General features: G+C 43.2%; 1 protein-coding gene across 2 annotated transcripts in view; it reads left to right on the top strand.

The window, feature by feature from the left end:
- Window positions 1-591: 591 nt before the first annotated feature.
- LOC138284950 (protein mono-ADP-ribosyltransferase PARP14-like) overlaps window positions 592-24,336 on the top strand; it is a 1,156,311-nt gene continuing 1,132,566 nt past the window's right edge. Inside the window, exon 1 of one of the 2 annotated variants that reach the window (XM_069224299.1) lies at window positions 592-879. In XM_069224299.1, coding sequence (XP_069080400.1) covers window positions 693-879 — 187 coding nt within the window. In that variant the 5' untranslated portion in view covers window positions 592-692. Of the gene's footprint in view, window positions 880-19,969; window positions 20,212-24,336 lie in introns of those variants that run through there. The other variant, XM_069224298.1, reaches the window with a different exon arrangement.

The following is a 24,336-nucleotide window of genomic DNA, read 5'->3' as shown; positions in this document are numbered from 1 at the left end:
CATGCAGGCACATTCGCCCTTTACGCTAGTTTAGGAATCAAAACTGTGACTAGGCACAGATCTCCCAGCAAGTGTATGAACCATCAAAGTTGTCTTACCAGTATTATTATCCCCTTACATTAGCTAAGCACCCAAAGAACCCTGCAGAAAATACCTTAACCCATAAGATGTTTTTAAATTACTGATTTTTTTCTAACCAATTAATTAAGCAGACCGTATTTACTGTCACATTTGTCCTTGTTGTCAATTTCTTTGCGGCATTTTTAAAAACTTAAATGTACGCATTGATGACCAGACTTCTTGATGACTCCGCCCCACGTGACTTCACCTCTCTACCTCTGCCACACCCAGTTTATAGGTTAATCTTCGGGTACGTTTATTCCAAGAGAAGCGCAGCCCGTGACAACAACCACATTTGTACTGCGAATAGAATACAGTTTCTGGAATTTTATCTCATATGAGTTTCCATTCCTCCCTTTTTAGGTGGGCATCTCTGGCGGTGGGCAAGGCACAACAACCCTCAAAAACACCCCCTCAAGTACTTTCTGAACAAACCACTTGACTTCGTAGAAACGAAACCGAAAGCGAAAGGCCCCCGTTCAGATTCACGTGGTTGAAAAGAGTCCAGACGGTACAGGGAGTCCAATCCCCCACGTCATTCCGAGCCGGGCAGCGGTAGAGGCAAAACGGAAATGGGGGACGAAGCTTACCCGTACCCCGTCCTGGTGCGGGGGGCCTGGGGTTCCCAGGGTTGCACCAAGGCGGTGAAGAACAAGCTGCTATGCTACTTCCAGAGCCAGAAGAAGTCCGGCGGGGGCGAGTGTCAGGTCACAGACTCCCGTCCTGGGGATGTGCTGGTGCACTTTGCGGGGCATGAAGGTACAACATAAATCTTTGCGTACTCTTGGGAAAAGCAGAACCAGTGCCAGGCTGGGAAAGGCGCCTGTGGGGCTGTGAGATCAGATCGGGCGCGAGGAGCCTTCAGGCAGCGTTGAAAAGTGAAAACTTGGTGTGTTAGGGAGGGTCCCCGTGATAGTTTAATTGTTGAGGTAGACGGGATACAGAAGTGTACGTTTGTTTTTACTGCTTTACCTAAAGGATGATTCCTTTCCCAGAGAAAAATAGTCAGTTTATTTACGCTGTAAGGTTCTGTAAAAGCCCAGACATGATACTTAAATAAACTTTGTATGAAATCGTTAAAATTCGTGTTTAACATGGCCTTTCTGTCCTTGTTTACTTTAATTGTCATTCAGGGATCATCACGGCAACTATAGAAGCAGAACAGATTTTAAAGTGGCTTCTTATGTTTACTGTGTACAGCGGGTACTGTTGTGTGGGGGGAAATACCTGTTTTAAGGGATTTTCCTAAACTCTGTATCACCTGTAAAGTAGCAACCCTGCTTTACCTCCCAGATGTTTATGTAAATTTATAATTCTCCAAGTCATCTCGCCAGTGCAGTAAATATAATTGGAGATTTTAATTCGGTAGGAATGGTAATCGTTTACTTCGGGAAACCCATAGTTGGGGGGTGGCAACAGTAGGCCGAAGGGGTTCATCTGTAAAGGACAACTCCATGAGGAGTGTTGTGAGTACAATTATTCGTGCGCCTTTTTTGTACAAACTTCCGCCAGACATTGGTGACAGCTAAATTTGAAATCAGAGCTACTGTGACCTATCAGTTTGGTAACAGGCCGCATTTTTAACGCGGATATCTGTGTTGCTGCAGCAGGTTTCATGGTAACTGGTTAAACAACTTTGACGGTTCATGCGTTCTATTTGCTGGATGAATATCTCTGCACACAAGTTTGAATTATAAAATAGCCGAGAATGTTAATGCACCTGCTGCTTCGCATAGCTTGTAAGCGTGGGACACATTTGTATTTTATATAAGAAAGCTAAATTGCTTAATCCTTTTGCTGCAGAGATGCTTGTTATTTCCAGCTTACAAGTTTTTATCTTGGTATAACAGCTCCGTCAAGTATGAATCTGCCCCAGAAAGCTCCATGTCACTTGCAGGGGATACATTTTGAAACCCTGCAGGGTTTAATCAGTCTTTCATTATCTTATGCTTGATAAAACTGGATGTAAAAGGTAGTAAATAATAGTTTATCAAGTTAAAAAAATGTATGCTCTATAATGTATATAATATATTGCATTGTCAGTATTTACAGTTACATGGAAAAGAAAGTACACACTCTTAAGATTCTGTGCGTTTAAGTATTATTATAAATCCCACCTTTAACTAGTCATAACCAAGTCTTTACAGATCAATGTTATCTAATGTGACAACATATACATTTAATTGAGTCATCTTTTATAAACATATACAAACCTTGTATGAAATGTAGGGGCCGCTAATTGCTACCATACCATTTAAGAAAGTAATTAGAAACTGGAGGGGTGTAATGTAATATTTAACTTTGGGGAAAGATGTGAGTGTGAAATTCCATAACACTTGCTGCAGTGGACCTAACTAAAAGAAGAATTGGCAATGCCAATAGGTCTCACCTATATAAGACCTATTGGCTTTGTTTTGCCATGTTGAACACCAGTGTAGCTCCTGTTCAGCATAGCTAATGGTTAGTGGCGTGGAGTGGGGGAGTAGAGTGTTGTAGAGTGGATTTGTCTGAATGTTATAGAGTAAAGTAGGAGGATTAGAGTGTTGTGGAGTACAAGGAAGTAGGATTCGGTGGCAGAGAATGTTGTGGGGTGGAATAGGGAGGAGTGGGTTAGAGTGGATTGGGGTAGTGTGGTGGATTGGATTGGAGTAGAATGGATTAGATTGGGGTGGCTTGAGTGGTGTGGGGGTGCATTGAAATGGGGTGAGGTGGATGGGATTGGGGTGGATTAGAGTGGCATGGATTAGATTGGATGAATGGGTGGTTTTGGAATGGAGTGGTAGGGCTGGGGTTGATTGGGGGAGGGGTGGATTAGATTAGGGTGGGGTAGATTGGATTGTGGTGCGGTGTGTTGGTTTGGACTGGGTGGATTGGAGTGCAGTGGGGCAGATGGATTGGAATGGGGTGGACTGAACTGGGATAGGCTGGGGTGGATTGGATTGGACTGGGGTAGGTTTGAGTGCGGTAGACTGAACTGGGATGCAGTGGGCTGGACTGTACTAGTGTGTGGTGGATTGGATTGGTAGGTGGATGGGAGTGAGGTGGATTGGAGTGGGGTGGAGTGGTATTTTAAAAAGTAGGATATGTGTGTTTAACTCTTATATGTCCTGGCAATGAAAAAACTTCTTAAGTCGTTTTTCACTGTTGTAAGACCATCTCTCCCATAGATTAACACAGGGTTACCTTATTACACTTAATAAGTGATTACTCTGGTTTGGGAACAGGTAGGGAATTACTTCTTGCACTTCTATGAATTGTAATTTAAAATCTTCATTAATGGTAAAGTGGATTTTTTAAAAATGCCACTTTTAAAAAGTTTTTGTGCCTAAAGCAAATGTGCCATTCTGTCAGTTTCCAGCATCCTGAGTCACATGACTGTGAATGGCTCTCTTTGGTATTTACACTGTAGCTTCCCAATAGGGAATTACTACTGGATCTGAGTCAAAAGAACCTTTGTAAACTTCGAAGAACTATGGAATACAATTTGTATTATACTCCAGTTTGAAGGCAAACGTATTTTTACTTCTCCATCTTTGCATTCAACTCAATAGGAAAACCTGCTGGCATCCGATTGACACTTCGCAATAAAAACAAATCACTTTGACATTGGAGCATCTTATTATATCCAGTGGATGTGACTCACGTTGTGGTGGTTTGGGAATGCATTTGTGGTGGAATGAGAGCCAATGGGAACAGTACAAGTCAGTGACATGGAACTGCACAACTGAGTGTTTACTAAATAAGAAGATAATGGTAAAAATAATGTAGATGTTGAACCCTATGAAAGAAACCTCAAAAAAAGTACTTTGCCCATGTGTATTTCATAATTCCCAATCCAATTTGGGTCAGAAGTTAAAATATAGCCCTAAGGAGGCATAAGAGATGCACTCTGTGAAGCATGTGTTGGCTGTTAATGTCTCCAAAAACAATGCCTTTATTCATGTTTTTAACATTTTTTGTAATGTAACTATTATTGATAAAATATTTTCTAAAAGAGTATATAGCTTTTGTATTGAACTTTGTATTCCACAATGCTTTGAAGTTTAGAAATGTTCTTTTGACACCCCTCTAATAATAATTCCATATAGGGACATCACAGTGCAAATACAATATGAAGTTAGGCTGTGCTTGTTAGGGGAAAAATAGGAAGGAGGGTTTGAGTCATTGCAGGGCCTTGGGTGAGCACTTGTTGCACACCCTGGAGCTTCCGTAACAATCCCCTGTGTAAAAATATGTGACTCTCCTGAGGTGTTTTGTGTATTCTTTCCTGACATGGTAACAGAAGGGCCTTGGGTACGGACAGGGTGGTTATCTCTTGAGCAAGATGTCCTTGGTTGTACTGTCTTCCTGAGCTTCAACAGAGAAGCCTCAGAGCTTGCCCACCCCCTTCCTGACTTCTAAGAACTGCCTGCCCTGCCACTGATAAATGCAGCTCACACCTAGGCCTGCCTGCATTTGTTACCCTAGGCAGTTTTGAGCCAAACCGAGGGGAAGGGAAAGAACTGACCAGAACCAGATCTGGGGGTAGGCCAGGGAATTCTCTCACATTAAGGCTGGCATCAAATATAAACATAGCACTTTCAGAACCTCTCTTCATAACACTCCTGGACCTGTGGAAGATTAAAAAAAGAACTGCCATGCTGTCTGAAGACTAAAGAATGGACCAGCTTGCTCTGAACCTAGGCTCCGCCGAAGTGACTCAAAGGATCAGTTGACTGGCTTCCTATTTCAGGTTCAGTGAGACAACAAGCTTCCAGAGGCCTCCAGGCAACTGCCCAACTGACCAGCATTGTCTGGACCTCCTTGAACCCTGCTGCAGGTCTCTAACAGAGTGAGCCATGATCCCCCAAGAAGTGCCACCCAGGTCCTGGACTACTGGCTTGCATTGGAGTGTTCTGCTCTTGAGAAAAAGTTGAAGATACTGAGGTTTTGGGTTCCCTGTGACTGCAAAGTGACAGCTTTGTGCCTAGAAATGACCACCAGCAACGACCACCAATGAGAAGCTCCAAACTGCTTTTAACCCCGATAGCGACCATCCGTGTCAACCGCCAACATGAGGTTCTAGGAAGACCTGCACTTTGCGCAAACAGCAATCTCCCGCAATGACCGCCTATGCAAGGATCCAGTGCTACAACAGCAAACGACCGTGAAGTCTGACCTGCTCTTCACAATGACAGCCTCCTCCCGTCCCCCCCATTGTGAAAAGCAGCTCCACACACCAGGTTCAGCAAGATGAACCTGGTTCCTCCGTCCGACCCACACTCCGTCGCTGTCGATGTGAACTGGTGACTACCCTGGTCCAGTGTGACCAGATAACCGCAAGTAGTGCTTTCTGCTTTTTGGTGCTATTTTCACCTAACACTTTAAAAACTCATATCAACAGTTCTATTGATTGGATTGTTTTTGTTTTGATGTCACTGTATTTATTCAATGTTACTCTATTTTTCTAAATTGTTTTGGGATTTTTCTTGTGTTGTATTTTCACTTTATCATTGTTTGACTGGTGCATACTTTACAGTTTGCCTCTAAATTAAGCCTGCCTGTTTTTGTACCAATCTACCATAGGGATAAGCACAGGTTTATTTAGTGACTTTTGTGGTTCACCCTGACAATGACTGTGTTTATTATTTGAGCGGGCCTTCCACCCCTTCTCAAATAAAAACCAAGTTTCTTATAGGGCTCTCTCATTTTCTGTCACAGCTATGCCCAAAAGAAAGGGCTGATTTGTCATCAGTCCTATTTTTGTTTGAATATTATCATGGCTTGGCGGCACCTAGACGCCAGTAGAAAGAAACAAATGGACACAACTTGTTATCACTTCACAAGTACTTAAGAGAAACCACAATTTGGAGGTAGGTTTTTAAGATTTTCAACCCCCACCACGTAAGAGATGTAGTTGTAATACTTCCAGCTGTATCTGTGTGGATAAGTAGTTACACACATAACTATTTAAATGAGAGTAACTAATTTATATTTTTTAATAATTAATAGCGCTCCTCATCCCACTTTAGGGTGTCAGAACGCTTTATATAGCGAAAAGCACAAAGTCACGATTTACAACGTAGCGCGGTAGTTGGGGTTCTGTACTAACAAGACTGAATTACTACATAAAAGAACCTTTTTTGCAAATGTAGTCATAACAGATTGAAAAAAAAATGAAAAACTTCTAAACACATGACTAGCGGTTGCATGGATCCCCCTCATGTGGGCTAACAGCAAACTGTGTGAAATTAGAAGGATTGTAACTAAAACTGGTAGCAACGAAAAAGTATCTGTCAAAAATAGGACCCCATTTAACTATCTATACAAAATACAAATGTAGAATCTGCATGCAGGCACATTCGCCCTTTACGCTAGTTTAGGAATCAAAACTGTGACTAGGCACAGATCTCCCAGCAAGTGTATGAACCATCAAAGTTGTCTTACCAGTATTATTATCCCCTTACATTAGCTAAGCACACAAAGAACCCTGCAGAAAATATCTTAACCCATAAGATGTTTTTAAATTACTGATTTTTTTTCTAACCAATAAATTAAGCAGACCGTATTTACTGTCACATTTGTCCTTGTTGTCAATTTCTTTGCGGCATTTTTAAAAACTTAAATGTACGCATTGATGACCAGACTTCTTGATGACTCCGCCCCACGTGACTTCACCTCTCTACCTCTGCCACACCCAGTTTATAGGTTAATTTTCGGGTACGTTTATTCCAAGAGAAGCGCAGCCCGTGACAACAACCACTTTTTTACTGCAAATAGAATACAGTTTCTGGAATTTTATCTCATATGAGTTTCCATTCCTCCCTTTTTGTGTGGGCATCTCTGGCAGTGGGCGAGGCACAACAACCCTCAAAAACACCCCCTCAAGTACTTTCTGAACAAACCACTTGACTTCGTAGAAACGAAACCGAAAGCGAAAGGCCCCCGTTCAGATTCACGTGGTTGAAAAGAGTCCAGACGGTACAGGGAGTCCAATCCCCCACGTCATTCCGAGCCGGGCAGCGGTAGAGGCAAAACGGAAATGGGGGACGAAGCTTACCCGTACCCCGTCCTGGTGCGGGGGCCCTGGGGTTCCCAGGGCTGCACCAAGGCGGTGAAGAACAGGCTGCTGTGCTACTTCCAGAGCCAGAAGAAGTCCGGCGGGGGCGAGTGTCAGGTCACAGACTCCCGTCCCGGGGAGGTGCTGGTGCACTTTGCGGGGCATGAAGGTACAACATAAATCTTTGCGTACTCTTGGGAAAAGCAGCACCAGTGCCAGGCTGGGAAAGGCGCCTGTGGGGCTGTGAGATCAGATCGGGCGCGAGGAGCCTTCCGGCAGCGTTGAAAAGTGAAAACTTGGTGTGTTAGGGTGGGTCCCCGTGATATTTTAATTGTTGAGGTAGACGGGATACAGATGTGTACGTTTGTTGTTACCGCTTTACCTGAAGTACGGTTGACTCCTTTCCCAGAGAAAAATAGTCAGTTTATTTACGCTCTAAGGTTCTGTAAAAGCCCAGACATGATACTTAAATAAACTTTGTATGAAATCGTTAAAATTCGTGTTTAACATGGCCTTTCTGTCCTTGTTTACTTTAATTGTCATTCAGGCATCATCAAGGCAACTATAGAAGCAGAACAGATTTTAAAGTGGCTTCTTATGTTTACTGTGTACAGCGGGTACTGTTGTGTGGGGGGAAATACCTGTTTTAAGGGATTTTCCTAATCTCTGTATCACCTGTAAAGTAGCAACCCTGCTTTACCTCCCAGATGTTTATGTAAGTTTATAATTCTCCAAGTCATCTCGCCAGTGCAGTAAATATAATTGGAGATTTTAATTCGGTAGGAATGGTAATCGTTTACTTCGGGAAACCCATAGTTGGGGGGTGGCAACAGTAGGCCGAAGGGGTTCATCTGTAAAGGACAACTCCATGTGGAGCGTTGTGAGTACAATTATTCGTGCGCCTTTTTTGTACAAACTGCCGCCAGACATTAGTGACAGCTAAATTTGAAATCAGAGCTACTCTGACCTATCGGTTTGGTAACAGGCCGCATTTTTAACGCGGATATCTGTGTTGCTGCAGCAGGTTTCATGGTAACTGGTTAAACAACTTTGACAGTTCATGCGTTCTATTTGCTGGATAAATATTTCTGCACACAAGTTTGAATTATAAAATAGCCGAGAATGTTAATGCACCTGCTGCTTCGCATAGCTTGTAAGCGTGGACACATTTGTATTTTATATAAGAAAGCTAAATGGCTTAATCCTTTTGTTGCAGAGATGCTTGTTATTTCCAGCTCACAAGTTTTTATCTTGGTATAACAGCTCCGTCAAGTATGAATCTGCCCCAGAAAGCTCCATGTCACTTGCAGGGGATACATTTTGAAACCCTGCAGGGTTTAATCAGTCTTTCATTATCTTATGCTTGATAAAACTGGATGTAAAAGGTAGTAAATAATAGTTTATCAAGTTAAAAAAATGTATGCTCTATAATGTATATAATATATTGCATTGTCAGTATTTACAGTTACATGGAAAAGAAAGTACACACTCTTAAGATTCTGTGCGTTTAAGTATTATTATATATCCCACCTTTAACTAGTCATAACCAAGTCTTTACAGATCAATGTTACCTAATGTGACAACATATACATTTAATTGAGTCATCTTTTATAAACATATACAAACCTTGTATGAAATGTAGGGGCCGCTAATTGCTACCATACCATTTAAGAAAGTAATTAGAAACTGGAGGGGTGTAATGTAATATTTAACTTTGGGGATAGATGTGAGTGTGAAATTCCCTAACACTTGCTGCAGTGGACCTAACTAAAAGAAGAATTGGCAATGCCAATAGGTCTCACCTATATAAGACCTATTGGCTTTGTTTTGCCATGTTGTACACCAGTGTAGCTCCTGTTCAGCATAGCTAATGGTTAGTGGCGTGGAGTGGGGGAGTAGAGTGTTGTAGAGTGGATTTGTCTGAATGTTATAGAGTAAAGTAGGAGGATTAGAGTGTTGTGGAGTACAAGGAAGTAGGATTCGGTGGCAGAGAATGTTGTGGGGTGGAATAGGGAGGAGTGGGTTAGAGTGGATTGGGGTAGTGTGGTGGATTGGATTGGAGTAGAATGGATTAGATTGGGGTGGCTTGAGTGGTGTGGGGTGCATTGAAATGGGGTGAGGTGGATGGGATTGGGGTGGATTAGAGTGGCATGGATTAGATTGGATGAATGGGTGGTTTTGGAATGGAGTGGTAGGGCTGGGGTTGATTGGGGGAGGGGTGGATTAGATTGGGGTGGGGTAGATTGGATTGTGGTGCGGTGTGTTGGTTTGGACTGGGTGGATTGGAGTGCAGTGGGGCAGATGGATTGGAATGGGGTGGGCTGAACTGGGATAGGCTGGGGTGGATTGGATTGGACTGGGGTAGGTTTGAGTGCAGTAGACTGAACTGGGATGCAGTGGGCTGGACTGTACTAGTGTGTGGTGGATTGGATGGGTAGGTGGATGGGAGTGAGGTGGATTGGAGTGGGGTGGTGCGGTATTTTAAAAAGTAGGATATGTGTGTTTAACTCTTATATGTCCTGGCAATGAAAAAACTTCTTAAGTCGTTTTTCACTGTTGTAAGACCATCTCTCCCATAGATTAACACAGGGTTACCTTATTACACTTAATAAGTGATTACTCTGGTTTGGGAACAGGTAGGGAATTACTTCTTGCACTTCTATGAATTGTAATTTAAAATCTTCATTAATGGTAAAGTGGATTTTTTAAAAATGCCACTTTTAAAAAGCTTTTGTGCCTAAAGCAAATGTGCCATTCTGTCAGTTTCCAGCATCCTGAGTCACATGACTGTGAATGGCTCTCTTTGGTATTTACACTGTAGCTTCCCAATAGGGAATTACTACTGGATCTGAGTCAAGAGAACCTTTGTAAACTTCGAAGAACTATGGAATACAATTTGTATTATACTCCAGTTTGAAGGCAAACGTATTTTTACTTCTCCATCTTTGCATTCAACTCAATAGGAAAACCTGCTGGCATCCGATTGACACTTCGCAATAAAAACAAATCACTTTGACATTGGAGCATCTTATTATATCCAGTGGATGTGACTCACGTTGTGGTGGTTTGGGAGCCAATGGGAACAGTACAAGTCAGTGACATGGAACTGCACAACTGAGTGTTTACTAAATAAGAAGATAATGGTAAAAATAATGTAGATGTTGAACCCTATGAAAGAAACCTCAAAAAAAGTACTTTGCCCATGTGTATTTCATAATTCCCAATCCAATTTGGGTCAGAAGTTAAAATATAGCCCTAAGGAGGCATAAGAGATGCACTCTGTGAAGCATGTGTTGGCTGTTAATGTCTCCAAAAACAATGTCTTTATTCATGTTTTTAACATTTTTTGTAATGTAATTATTATTGATAAAATATTTTCTAAAAGAGTATATAGCTTTTGTATTGAACTTTGTATTCCACAATGCTTTGAAGTTTAGAAATGTTCTTTTGACACCCCTCTAATAATAATTCCATATAGGGACATCACAGTGCAAATACAATATGAAGTTAGGCTGTGCTTGTTAGGGGAAAAATAGGAAGGAGGGTTTGAGTCATTGCAGGGCCTTGGGTGAGCACTTGTTGCACACCCTGGAGCTTCCGTAACAATCCCCTGTGTAAAAATATGTGTCTCTCCTGAGGTGTTTTGTGTATTCTTTCCAGACATGGTAACAGAAGGGCCTTGGGTACGGACAGGGTGGTTATCTCTTGAGCAAGATGTCCTGGGTTGTACTGTCTTCCTGAGCTTCAACAGAGAAGCCTCAGAGCTTGCCCACCCCCTTCCTGACTTCTAAGAACTGCCTGCCCTGCCACTGATAAATGCAGCTCACACCTAGGCCTGCCTGCATTTGTTACCCTAGGCAGTTTTGAGCCAAACCGAGGGGAAGGGAAAGAACTGACCAGAACCAGATTTGGGGGTAGGCCAGGGAATTCTCTCACATTAAGGCTGGCATCAAATATAAACATAGCACCTTCAGAACCTCTCTTCATAACACTCCTGGACCTGTGGAAGATTAAAAAAAGAACTGCCATGCTGTCTGAAGACTAAAGATTGGACCAGCTTGCTCTGAACCTAGGCTCCGCCAAAGTGACTCAAAGGATCAGTTGACTGGCTTCCTATTTCAGGTTCAGTGAGACAACAAGCTTCCAGAGGCCTCCAGGCAACTGCCCAACTGACCAGCATTGTCTGGACCTCCTTGAACCCTGCTGCAGGTCTCTAACGGAGTGAGCCATGATCCCCCAAGAGGTGCCACCCAGGTCCTGGACTACTGGCTTGCATTGGAGTGTTCTGCTCTTGAGAAAAAGTTGAAGATACTGAGGTTTTGGGTTCCCTGTGACTGCAAAGTGACAGCTTTGTGCCTAGAAATGACCTCCAGCAACGACCACCAATGAGAAGCTCCAAACTGGTTTTAACCCCGATAGCGACCATCCGTGTCAACCGCCAACATGAGGTTCTAGGAAAACCTGCACTTTGCGCAAACAGCAATCTCCCGCAATGACCGCCTATGCAAGGATCCAGTGCTACAACAGCAAACGACCATGAAGTCTGACCTGCTCTTCACAATGACAGCCTCCTCCCGTCCCCCCCATTGTGAAAAGCAGCTCCACACACCAGGTTCAGCAAGATGAACCTGGTTCCTCTGTCCGACCCACACTCCGTCGCTGTCGATGTGAACTGGTGACTACCCTGGTCCAGTGTGACCAGATAACCGCAAGTAGTGCTTTCTGCTTTTTGGTGCTATTTTCACCTAACACTTTAAAAACTCATATCAACAGTTCTATTGATTGGATTGTTTTTGTTTTGATGTCACTGTATTTATTCAATGTTACTCTATTTTTCTAAATTGTTTTGGGATTTTTCTTGTGTTGTATTTTCACTTTATCATTGTTTGACTGGTGCATACTTTACAGTTTGCCTCTAAATTAAGCCTGCCTGTTTTTGTACCAATCTACCATAGGGATAAGCACAGGTTTATTTAGTGACTTTTGTGGTTCACCCTGACAATGACTGTGTTTATTATTTGAGCGGGCCTTCCACCCCTACTCAAATAAAAACCAAGTTTCTTATAGGGCTCTCTCATTTTCTGTCACAGCTATGCCCAAAAGAAAGGGCTCATTTGTCATCAGTCCTATTTTTGTTTGAATATTATCATGGCTTGGCGGCACCTAGACGCCAGTAGAAAGAAACAAATGGACACAACTTGTTATCACTTCAAAAGTACTTAAGAGAAGCCACAATTTGGAGGTAGGTTTTTAAGTTTTTCAACCCCCACCACGTAAGAGATGTAGTTGTAATACTTCCAGCTGTATCTGTGTGGATAAGTAGTTACACACATAACTATTTAAATGGGAGTAACTAATTTATATTTTTTAATAATTAATAGCGCTCCTCATCCCACTTTAGGGTGTCAGAGCGCTTTATATAGCGAAAAGCACAAAGTCAGGATTTACAACGTAGCGCGGTAATTGGGGTTCTGTACTAACAAGACTGAATTACTACATAAAAGAACCTTTTTTTGCAAATGTAGTCATAACAGATTGAAAAAAAAAATGAAAAAGTTCTAAACACATGACTTGCGGTTGCATAGAGCCCCCTCATGTGGGCTAACAGCAAACTGTGTGAAATTAGAAGGATTGTAACTAAAACTGGTAGCAACGAAAAAGTATCTGTCAAAAACAGGACCCCATTTAACTATCTATACAAAATACAAATTTAGAATCTGCATGCAGGCACATTCGCCCTTTACGCTAGTTTAGGAATCAAAACTGTGACTAGGCACAGATCTCCCAGCAAGTGTATGAACCATCAAAGTTGTCTTACCAGTATTATTATCCCCTTACATTAGCTAAGCACACAAAGAACCCTGCAGAAAATACCTTAACCCATAAGATGTTTTTAAATTACTGATTTTTTCTAACCAATTAATTAAGCAGACCGTATTTAACTGTCACATTTGTCCTTGTTGTCAATTTCTTTGCGGCATTTTTAAAAACTTAAATGTACGCATTGATGACCAGACTTCTTGATGACTCCGCCCCACGTGACTTCACCTCTCTACCTCTGGCACACCCAGTTTATAGGTTAATCTTCGGGTACGTTTATTCCAAGAGAAGCGCAGCCCGTGACAACAACCACTTTTTTACTGCGAATAGAATACAGTTTCTGGAATTTTATCTCATATGAGTTTCCATTCCTCCCTTTTTGGGTGGGCATCTCTGGCCGTGGGCGAGGCACAACAACCCTCAAAAACACCCCCTGAAGTACTTTCTGAACAAACCACTTGACTTCGTAGAAACGAAACCGAAAGCGAAAGGCCCCCGTTCAGATTCACGTGGTTGAAAAGAGTCCAGACGGTACAGGGAGTCCAATCCCCCACGTCATTCCGAGCCGGGCAGCGGTAGAGGCAAAACGGAAATGGGGGACGAAGCTTACCCGTACCCCGTCCTGGTGCGGGGGGCCTGGGGTTCCCAGGGCTGCACCAAGGCGGTGAAGAACAAGCTGCTGTGCTACTTCCAGAGCCAGAAGAAGTCCGGCGGGGGCGAGTGTCAGATCACAGACTCCCGTCCCGGGGAGGTGCTGGTGCACTTTGCGGGGCATGAAGGTACAACATAAATCTTTGCGTACTCTTGGGAAAAGCAGCACCAGTGCCAGGCTGGGAAAGGCGCCTGTGGGGCTGTGAGATCAGATCGGGCGCGAGGAGCCTTCCGGCAGCGTTGAAAAGTGAAAACTTGGTGTGTTAGGGAGGGTCCCCGTGATAGTTTAATTGTTGAGGTAGACGGGATACAGATGTGTACGTTTGTTGTTACCGCTTTACCTGAAGTACGGTTGACTCCTTTCCCAGAGAAAAATAGTCAGTTTATTTACGCTCTAAGGTTCTGTAAAAGCCCAGACATGATACTTAAATAAACTTTGTATGAAATCGTTAAAATTCGTGTTTAACATGGCCTTTCTGTCCTTGTTTACTTTAATTGTCATTCAGGGATCATCACGGCAACTATAGAAGCAGAACAGATTTTAAAGTGGCTTCTTATGTTTACTGTGTACAGCGGGTACTGTTGTGTGGGGGGAAATACCTGTTTTAAGGGATTTTCCTAATCTCTGTATCACCTGTAAAGTAGCAACCCTGCTTTACCTCCCAGATGTTTATGTAAGTTTATAATTCTCCAAATCATCTCGCCAGTGCAGTAAATATAATTGGAGATTTTAATTCGGTAGGAATGGTAATCGTTTACTTCGGGAAACCCATAGTTGGGGGGTGGCAACAGTAGGCCGAAGGGGTTCATCTGTAAAGGACAACTCCATGAGGAGTGTTGTGAGTACAATTATTCGTGCGCCTTTTTTGTACAAACTTCCGCCAGACATTGGTGACAGCTAAATTTGAAATCAGAGCTACTCTGACCTATCAGTTTGGTAACAGGCCGCATTTTTAACGCGGATATCTGTGTTGCTGCAGCAGGTTTCATGGTAACTGGTTAAACAACTTTGACGGTTCATGCGTTCTATTTGCTGGATGAATATCTCTGCACACAAGTTTGAATTATAAAATAGCCGAGAATGTTAATGCACCTGCTGCTTCGCATAGCTTGTAAGCGTGGGACACATTTGTATTTTATATAAGAAAGCTAAATTGCTTAATCCTTTTGCTGCAGAGATGCTTGTTATTTCCAGCTTACAAGTTTTTATCTTGGTATAACAGCTCCGTCAAGTATGAATCTGCCCCAGAAAGCTCCATGTCACTTGCAGGGGATACATTTTGAAACCCTGCAGGGTTTAATCAGTCTTTCATTATCTTATGCTTGATAAAACTGGATGTAAAAGGTAGTAAATAATAGTTTATCAAGTTAAAAAAATGTATGCTCTATAATGTATATAATATATTGCATTGTCAGTATTTACAGTTACATGGAAAAGAAAGTACACACTCTTAAGATTCTGTGCGTTTAAGTATTATTATAAATCCCACCTTTAACTAGTCATAACCAAGTCTTTACAGATCAATGTTATCTAATGTGACAACATATACATTTAATTGAGTCATCTTTTATAAACATATACAAACCTTGTATGAAATGTAGGGGCCGCTAATTGCTACCATACCATTTAAGAAAGTAATTAGAAACTGGAGGGGTGTAATGTAATATTTAACTTTGGGGAAAGATGTGAGTGTGAAATTCCATAACACTTGCTGCAGTGGACCTAACTAAAAGAAGAATTGGCAATGCCAATAGGTCTCACCTATATAAGACCTATTGGCTTTGTTTTGCCATGTTGAACACCAGTGTAGCTCCTGTTCAGCATAGCTAATGGTTAGTGGCGTGGAGTGGGGGAGTAGAGTGTTGTAGAGTGGATTTGTCTGAATGTTATAGAGTAAAGTAGGAGGATTAGAGTGTTGTGGAGTACAAGGAAGTAGGATTCGGTGGCAGAGAATGTTGTGGGGTGGAATAGGGAGGAGTGGGTTAGAGTGGATTGGGGTAGTGTGGTGGATTGGATTGGAGTAGAATGGATTAGATTGGGGTGGCTTGAGTGGTGTGGGGGTGCATTGAAATGGGGTGAGGTGGATGGGATTGGGGTGGATTAGAGTGGCATGGATTAGATTGGATGAATGGGTGGTTTTGGAATGGAGTGGTAGGGCTGGGGTTGATTGGGGGAGGGGTGGATTAGATTAGGGTGGGGTAGATTGGATTGTGGTGCGGTGTGTTGGTTTGGACTGGGTGGATTGGAGTGCAGTGGGGCAGATGGATTGGAATGGGGTGGACTGAACTGGGATAGGCTGGGGTGGATTGGATTGGACTGGGGTAGGTTTGAGTGCGGTAGACTGAACTGGGATGCAGTGGGCTGGACTGTACTAGTGTGTGGTGGATTGGATTGGTAGGTGGATGGGAGTGAGGTGGATTGGAGTGGGGTGGAGTGGTATTTTAAAAAGTAGGATATGTGTGTTTAACTCTTATATGTCCTGGCAATGAAAAAACTTCTTAAGTCGTTTTTCACTGTTGTAAGACCATCTCTCCCATAGATTAACACAGGGTTACCTTATTACACTTAATAAGTGATTACTCTGGTTTGGGAACAGGTAGGGAATTACTTCTTGCACTTCTATGAATTGTAATTTAAAATCTTCATTAATGGTAAAGTGGATTTTTTAAAAATGCCACTTTTAAAAAGTTTTTGTGCCTAAAGCAAATGTGCCATTCTGTCAGTTTCTAGCATCCTGAGTCACATGACTGTGAATGGCTCTCTTTGGTATTTACACTGTAGCTTCCCAATAGGGAATTACTACTGGATCTGAGTCAAAAGAACCTTTGTAAACTTCGAAGAACTATGGAATACAATTTGTATTATACTCCAGTTTGAAGGCAAACGTATTTTTACTTCTCCATCTTTGCATTCAACTCAATAGGAAAACCTGCTGGCATCCGATTGACACTTCGCAATAAAAACAAATCACTTTGACATTGGAGCATCTTATTATATCCAGTGGATGTGACTCACGTTGTGGTGGTTTGGGAATGCATTTGTGGTGGAATGAGAGCCAATGGGAACAGTACAAGTCAGTGACATGGAACTGCACAACTGAGTGTTTACTAAATAAGAAGATAATGGTAAAAATAATGTAGATGTTGAACCCTATGAAAGAAACCTCAAAAAAAGTACTTTGCCCATGTGTATTTCATAATTCCCAATCTAATTTGGGTCAGAAGTTAAAAAATAGCCCTTAGGAGGCATAAGAGATGCACTCTGTGAAGCATGTGTTGGCTGTTAATGTCTCCAAAAACAATGCCTTTATTCATGTTTTTAACATTTTTTGTAATGTAACTATTATTGATAAAATATTTTCTAAAAGAGTATATAGCTTTTGTATTGAACTTTGTATTCCACAATGCTTTGAAGTTTAGAAATGTTCTTTTGACACCCCTCTAATAATAATTCCATATAGGGACATCACAGTGCAAATACAATATGAAGTTAGGCTGTGCTTGTTAGGGGAAAAATAGGAAGGAGGGTTTGAGTCATTGCAGGGCCTTGGGTGAGCACTTGTTGCACACCCTGGAGCTTCCGTAACAATCCCCTGTGTAAAAATATGTGACTCTCCTGAGGTGTTTTGTGTATTCTTTCCTGACATGGTAACAGAAGGGCCTTGGGTACGGACAGGGTGGTTATCTCTTGAGCAAGATGTCCTGGGTTGTACTGTCTTCCTGAGCTTCAACAGAGAAGCCTCAGAGCTTCCCCACCCCCTTCCTGACTTCTAAGAACTGCCTGCCCTGCCACTGATAAATGCAGCTCACACCTAGGCCTGCCTGCATTTGTTACCCTAGGCAGTTTTGAGCCAAACCGAGGGGAAGGGAAAGAACTGACCAGAACCAGATCTGGGGGTAGGCCAGGGAATTCTCTCACATTAAGGCTGGCATCAAATATAAACATAGCACTTTCAGAACCTCTCTTCATAACACACCTGGACCTGTGGAAGATTAAAAAAAGAACTGCCATGCTGTCTGAAGACTAAAGATTGGACCAGCTTGCTCTGAACCTAGGCTCCGCCGAAGTGACTCAAAGGATCAGTTGACTGGCTTCCTATTTCAGGTTCAGTGAGACAACAAGCTTCCAGAGGCCTCCAGGCAACTGCCCAACTGACCAGCATTGTCTGGACCTCCTTGAACCCTGCTGCAGGTCTCTAACAGAGTGAGCCATGATCCCCCAAGAAGTGCCACCCAGGTCCTGGACTACTGGCTTGCATTGGAGTGTTCTGCTCTTGAGAAAAAGTTGAAGATACTGAGGTTTTGGGTTCCCTGTGACTGCAAAGTGACAGCTTTGTGCCTAGAAATGACCACCAGCAACGACCACCAATGAGAAGCTCCAAACTGCTTTTAACCCCGATAGCGACCATCCGTGTCAACCGCCAACATGAGGTTCTAGGAAGACCTGCACTTTGCGCAAACAGCAATCTCCCGCAATGACCGCCTATGCAAGGATCCAGTGCTACAACAGCAAACGACCGTGAAGTCTGACCTGCTCTTCACAATGACAGCCTCCTCCCGTCCCCCCCATTGTGAAAAGCAGCTCCACACACCAGGTTCAGCAAGATGAACCTGGTTCCTCCGTCCGACCCACACTCCGTCGCTGTCGATGTGAACTGGTGACTACCCTGGTCCAGTGTGACCAGATAACCGCAAGTAGTGCTTTCTGCTTTTTGGTGCTATTTTCACCTAACACTTTAAAAACTCATATCAACAGTTCTATTGATTGGATTGTTTTTGTTTTGATGTCACTGTATTTATTCAATGTTACTCTATTTTTCTAAATTGTTTTGGGATTTTTCTTGTGTTGTATTTTCACTTTATCATTGTTTGACTGGTGCATACTTTACAGTTTGCCTCTAAATTAAGCCTGCCTGTTTTTGTACCAATCTACCATAGGGATAAGCACAGGTTTATTTAGTGACTTTTGTGGTTCACCCTGACAATGACTGTGTTTATTATTTGAGCGGGCCTTCCACCCCTTCTCAAATAAAAACCAAGTTACTTATAGGGCTCTCTCATTTTCTGTCACAGCTATGCCCAAAAGAAAGGGCTGATTTGTCATCAGTCCTATTTTTGTTTGAATATTATCATGGCTTGGCGGCACCTAGACGCCAGTAGAAAGAAACAAATGGACACAACTTGTTATCACTTCACAAGTACTTAAGAGAAACCACAATTTGGAGGTAGGTTTTTAAGATTTTCAACCCCCACCACGTAAGAGATGTAGTTGTAATACTTCCAGCTGTATCTGTGTGGATAAGTAGTTACACACATAACTATTTAAATGAGAGTAACTAATTTATATTTTTTAATAATTAATAGCGCTCCTCATCCCACTTTAGGGTGTCAGAACGCTTTATATAGCGAAAAGCACAAAGTCACGATTTACAACGTAGCGCGGTAGTTGGGGTTCTGTACTAACAAGACTGAATTACTACATAAAAGAACCTTTTTTGCAAATGTAGTCATAACAGATTGAAAAAAAAATGAAAAAGTTCTAAACACATGACTAGCGGTTGCATGGATCCCCCTCATGTGGGCTAACAGCAAACTGTGTGAAATTAGAAGGATTGTAACTAAAACTGGTAGCAACGAAAAAGTATCTGTCAAAAATAGGACCCCATTTAACTATCTATACAAAATACAAATGTAGAATCTGCATGCAGGCACATTCGCCCTTTACGCTAGTTTAGGAATCAAAACTGTGACTAGGCACAGATCTCCCAGCAAGTGTATGAACCATCAAAGTTGTCTTACCAGTATTATTATCCCCTTACATTAGCTAAGCACACAAAGAACCCTGCAGAAAATATCTTAACCCATAAGATGTTTTTAAATTACTGATTTTTTTTCTAACCAATAAATTAAGCAGACCGTATTTACTGTCACATTTGTCCTTGTTGTCAATTTCTTTGCGGCATTTTAAAAAACTTAAATGTACGCATTGATGACCAGACTTCTTGATGACTCCGCCCCACGTGACTTCACCTCTCTACCTCTGCCACACCCAGTTTATAGGTTAATTTTCGGGTACGTTTATTCCAAGAGAAGCGCAGCCCGTGACAACAACCACTTTTTTACTGCGAATAGAATACAGTTTCTGGAATTTTATCTCATATGAGTTTCCATTCCTCCCTTTTTGTGTGGGCATCTCTGGCAGTGGGCGAGGCACAACAACCCTCAAAAACACCCCCTCAAGTACTTTCTGAACAAACCACTTGACTTTGTAGAAACGAAACCGAAAGCGAAAGGCCCCCGTTCAGATTCACGTGGTTGAAAAGAGTCCAGACGGTACAGGGAGTCCCATCCCCCACGTCATTCCGAGCCGGGCAGCGGTAGAGGCAAAACGGAAATGGGGGACGAAGCTTACCCGTACCCCGTCCTGGTGCGGGGGCCCTGGGGTTCCCAGGGCTGCACCAAGGCGGTGAAGAACAGGCTGCTGTGCTACTTCCAGAGCCAGAAGAAGTCCGGCGGGGGCGAGTGTCAGGTCACAGACTCCCGTCCCGGGGAGGTGCTGGTGCACTTTGCGGGGCATGAAGGTACAACATAAATCTTTGCGTACTCTTGGGAAAAGCAGCACCAGTGCCAGGCTGGGAAAGGCGCCTGTGGGGCTGTGAGATCAGATCGGGCGCGAGGAGCCTTCCGGCAGCGTTGAAAAGTGAAAACTTGGTGTGTTAGGGAGGGTCCCCGTGATAGTTTAATTGTTGAGGTAGACGGGATACAGATGTGTACGTTTGTTGTTACCGCTTTACCTGAAGTACGGTTGACTCCTTTCCCAGAGAAAAATAGTCAGTTTATTTACGCTCTAAGGTTCTGTAAAAGCCCAGACATGATACTTAAATAAACTTTGTATGAAATCGTTAAAATTCGTGTTTAACATGGCCTTTCTGTCCTTGTTTACTTTAATTGTCATTCAGGGATCATCACGGCAACTATAGAAGCAGAACAGATTTTAAAGTGGCTTCTTATGTTTACTGTGTACAGCGGGTACTGTTGTGTGGGGGGAAATACCTGTTTTAAGGGATTTTCCTAATCTCTGTATCACCTGTAAAGTAGCAACCCTGCTTTACCTCCCAGATGTTTATGTAAGTTTATAATTCTCCAAGTCATCTCGCCAGTGCAGTAAATATAATTGGAGATTTTAATTCGGTAGGAATGGTAATCGTTTACTTCGGGAAACCCATAGTTGGGGGGTGGCAACAGTAGGCCGAAGGGGTTCATCTGTAAAGGACAACTCCATGAGGAGTGTTGTGAGTACAATTATTCGTGCGCCTTTTTTGTACAAACTTCCGCCAGACATTGGTGACAGCTAAATTTGAAATCAGAGCTACTCTGACCTATCAGTTTGGTAACAGGCCGCATTTTTAACGCGGATATCTGTGTTGCTGCAGCAGGTTTCATGGTAACTGGTTAAACAACTTTGACGGTTCATGCGTTCTATTTGCTGGATGAATATCTCTGCACACAAGTTTGAATTATAAAATAGCCGAGAATGTTAATGCACCTGCTGCTTCGCATAGCTTGTAAGCGTGGGACACATTTGTATTTTATATAAGAAAGCTAAATGGCTTAATCCTTTTGTTGCAGAGATGCATGTTATTTCTAGCTCACAAGTTTTTATCTTGGTATAACAGCTCCGTCAAGTATGAATCTGCCCCAGAAAGCTCCATGTCACTTGCAGGGGATACATTTTGAAACCTTGCAGGGTTTAATCAGTCTTTCATTATCTTATGCTTGATAAAACTGGATGTAAAAGGTAGTAAATAATAGTTTATTAAGTTAAACAAATGTATGCTCTATAATGTATATAATATATTGCATTGTCAGTATTTACAGTTACATGGAAAAGAAAGTACACACTCTTAAGATTCTGTGCGTTTAAGTATTATTATATATCCCACCTTTAACTAGTCATAACCAAGTCTTTACAGATCAATGTTACCTAATGTGACAACATATACATTTAATTGAGTCATGTTTTATAAACATATACAAACCTTGTATGAAATGTAGGGGTCGCTAATTGCTACCATACCATTTAAGAAAGTAATTAGAAACTGGAGGGGTGTAATGTAATATTTAACTTTGGGGAAAGATGTGAGTGTGAAATTCCATAACACTTGCTGCAGTGGACCTAACTAAAAGAAGAATTGGCAATGCCAATAGGTCTCACCTATATAAGACCTATTGGCTTTGTTTTGCCATGTTGTACACCAGTGTAGCTCCTGTTCAGCATAGCTAATGGTTAGTGGCGTGGAGTGGGGGAGTAGAGTGTTGTAGAGTGGATTTGTCTGAATGTTATAGAGTAAAGTAGGAGGATTAGAGTGTTGTGGAGTACAAGGAAGTAGGATTCGGTGGCAGAGAATGTTGTGGGGAGGAATAGGGAGGAGTGGGTTAGAGTGGATTGGGGTAGTGTGGTGGATTGGATTGGAGTAGAATGGATTAGATTGGGGTGGCTTGAGGGGTGTGGGGGTGCATTGAAATGGGGTGAGGTGGATGGGATTGGGGTGGATTAGAGTGGCATGGATTAGATTGGATGAATGGGTGGTTTTGGATTGGAGTAATAGGGCTGGGGTTGATTGGGGGGTGGCGTGGATTAGATTGGGGTGGGGTAGATTGGATTGTGGTGGGGTGTGTTGGGTTGGACTGGGTGGATTGGAGTGGGGTGGGGTGGATTGGAGTGCAGTGGGGTAGATGGATTGGTATGGGGTAGACTGAACTGGGATAGGCTGGGGTGGATTGGACTAGGGTAGGTTTGAGTGCGGTAGACTGAACTGGGATGCGGTGGGCTGGACTGGGATGCGGTGGGCTGGACTGTACTAGTGTGTGGTGGATTGGTAGGTAGATGGGAGGGAGGTGGAGTGGATTGAAATGGGTTGATGTGAATTGGGGTGGACAGGAGGAGGTGGATTGGATTGGAATCTGATTAGATTGGGGCGGGGTGGACTGGGATGGATAGGACTGGGATGGATAGGACTAGGTGGATTGTAATGAGGTGAAGTAGATTGGAGATGCATGGGTTTGGGGGGGACTGGAGTGCGGTGTATCTGAGTGTAGTGAGGTGGATTGGATTTATTGAGGTGAATTAGGGCATGGTGGGGGATTGGATTGAGTGAGGTGGGTTGAATTGGGGACGATGGGGGTGGATTGGAGTGGGGTGGATTGGATTCGAGAGTGGTGTACTGGTTTAAAGTGGGGAAGATTAGGTGGTTTGGAGTGGGGTGTATTGGACTAAAGTAGGGTGGATTATTGTGGATTAGATTGGACTGAGAGGGGTGGATTAAAGTGGATTGTATTGGAGTGGGGTGAACTGTATTGGAGAGGTGGATTGGGTAGCAGTGGACTTGATTGGAGTGGGGTGGCTGGATTGGTGTGGGCTAGTGTGAGTTGGATTTGAGTAGGGTGGATTGGAGAGCGTTGGGGTGTAATGGACTGGCCTGGGGTGTGGTGAGATGTATTGGATTGGACTTGGCTGAATTTGGGTGGATTGCATTGGTGTGGGGTGGATTGGATTGGATTGGTGTATGGTGGACTGGGTAGTAGTGGGGTGGATTGGAATGCAGTGGGGCTGGATTAGGATGAGGTGGATTGGAGTAGGGCAGATTGTTTTGGAATGGAGTGGGTTGTTTGGCATTGTAGTGGGGCAGGTTGGTGCGGGTGAGGTAGTTTTGGATTAAAGTGGGACAGATTGGAGTGGGCCAAATTGAATGGATTGGATTGGGGCAGGTTGTTTTGGATTGAAGTGGGACACATTATTTTGGGTTGGAGAGGGGCAGATTGGAGTCGGGCAGATTGTTCTGGATTGGAATGGGCTGGATTGGAGTGGGGCAGATTAGTTTGGATTGTAGTGGGGTAAATTGTATTAGGGTGAATTGAAGTGGGATGAATTGCCTTGGTGTGGGGTTGATTGGCTGGGAGTGGGATGAATTTGTAAGGAGTGGGGTGGAATGGATTGGGGTGAGGTGGATTATATTGGAGGAGGCATATTGTTTTGGATTGGAGTGGGACGGACTGTTTTGATTGGAGTGGGGCAGACTGGAGAGTGGTGCATCGGAGTGGGGCAGATTGTTTTGGATTGGAGCAGGGCAGATTGGAGCGGGGGGCATATGTGTGGGATGGATTGTTTTGGATTGAAGTGAGTCAGATGGGAGTGGGGCAGATTGTTTTTGATTGCACTGGGGCAGATTGATTTAGATTGCAGTGGGGCAGATTGGAGGAGGCAGATTGTTTTGGATCGGAGTGCAGCAGATTGCAGTGGGCATATTGTTTTGGATTGGAGTGGGGTATATTGTTTCGGATTGGAGTGGGGCACAATAGAGTGTGGCGCATTGGAGTGGGGCAGCTTGGATTGGAGAGTGGTGAATTGGATTGAAGTGGGGTAGACTAAGGTGGTTTGGAGTAGTGTGGATTCCACTGGAGTAGAGTGGATTAATGTGTACTAGATTGGACTGAATGGGGTGGATTAAAGTGGCTTGTGTTGGAGTGGGGTGGGCCGTATTGGAGTGGGGTGGCTTGGGTAGCAGTGGACTTGATTGCAGTGGGGTGGTTTGGATTGGTGTAGGGTGGGCTGTATTGGAGTGGGGTATGATGGCAGGGTTGTGTTGGATTGGAGTGGGCTGGGGTGGGGTGGGTTGAATTGCAGTAGGGTGTATCGGACAGCAGTG

This window comes from Pleurodeles waltl, chromosome 3_1 (genome assembly GCF_031143425.1).
Source record: "Pleurodeles waltl isolate 20211129_DDA chromosome 3_1, aPleWal1.hap1.20221129, whole genome shotgun sequence".
Classification (NCBI taxonomy): Eukaryota; Metazoa; Chordata; class Amphibia; order Caudata; family Salamandridae; genus Pleurodeles; species Pleurodeles waltl.
Note: the sequence above shows the minus strand (reverse complement) of the source record. Positions and strands in the feature narration are given on the sequence as shown.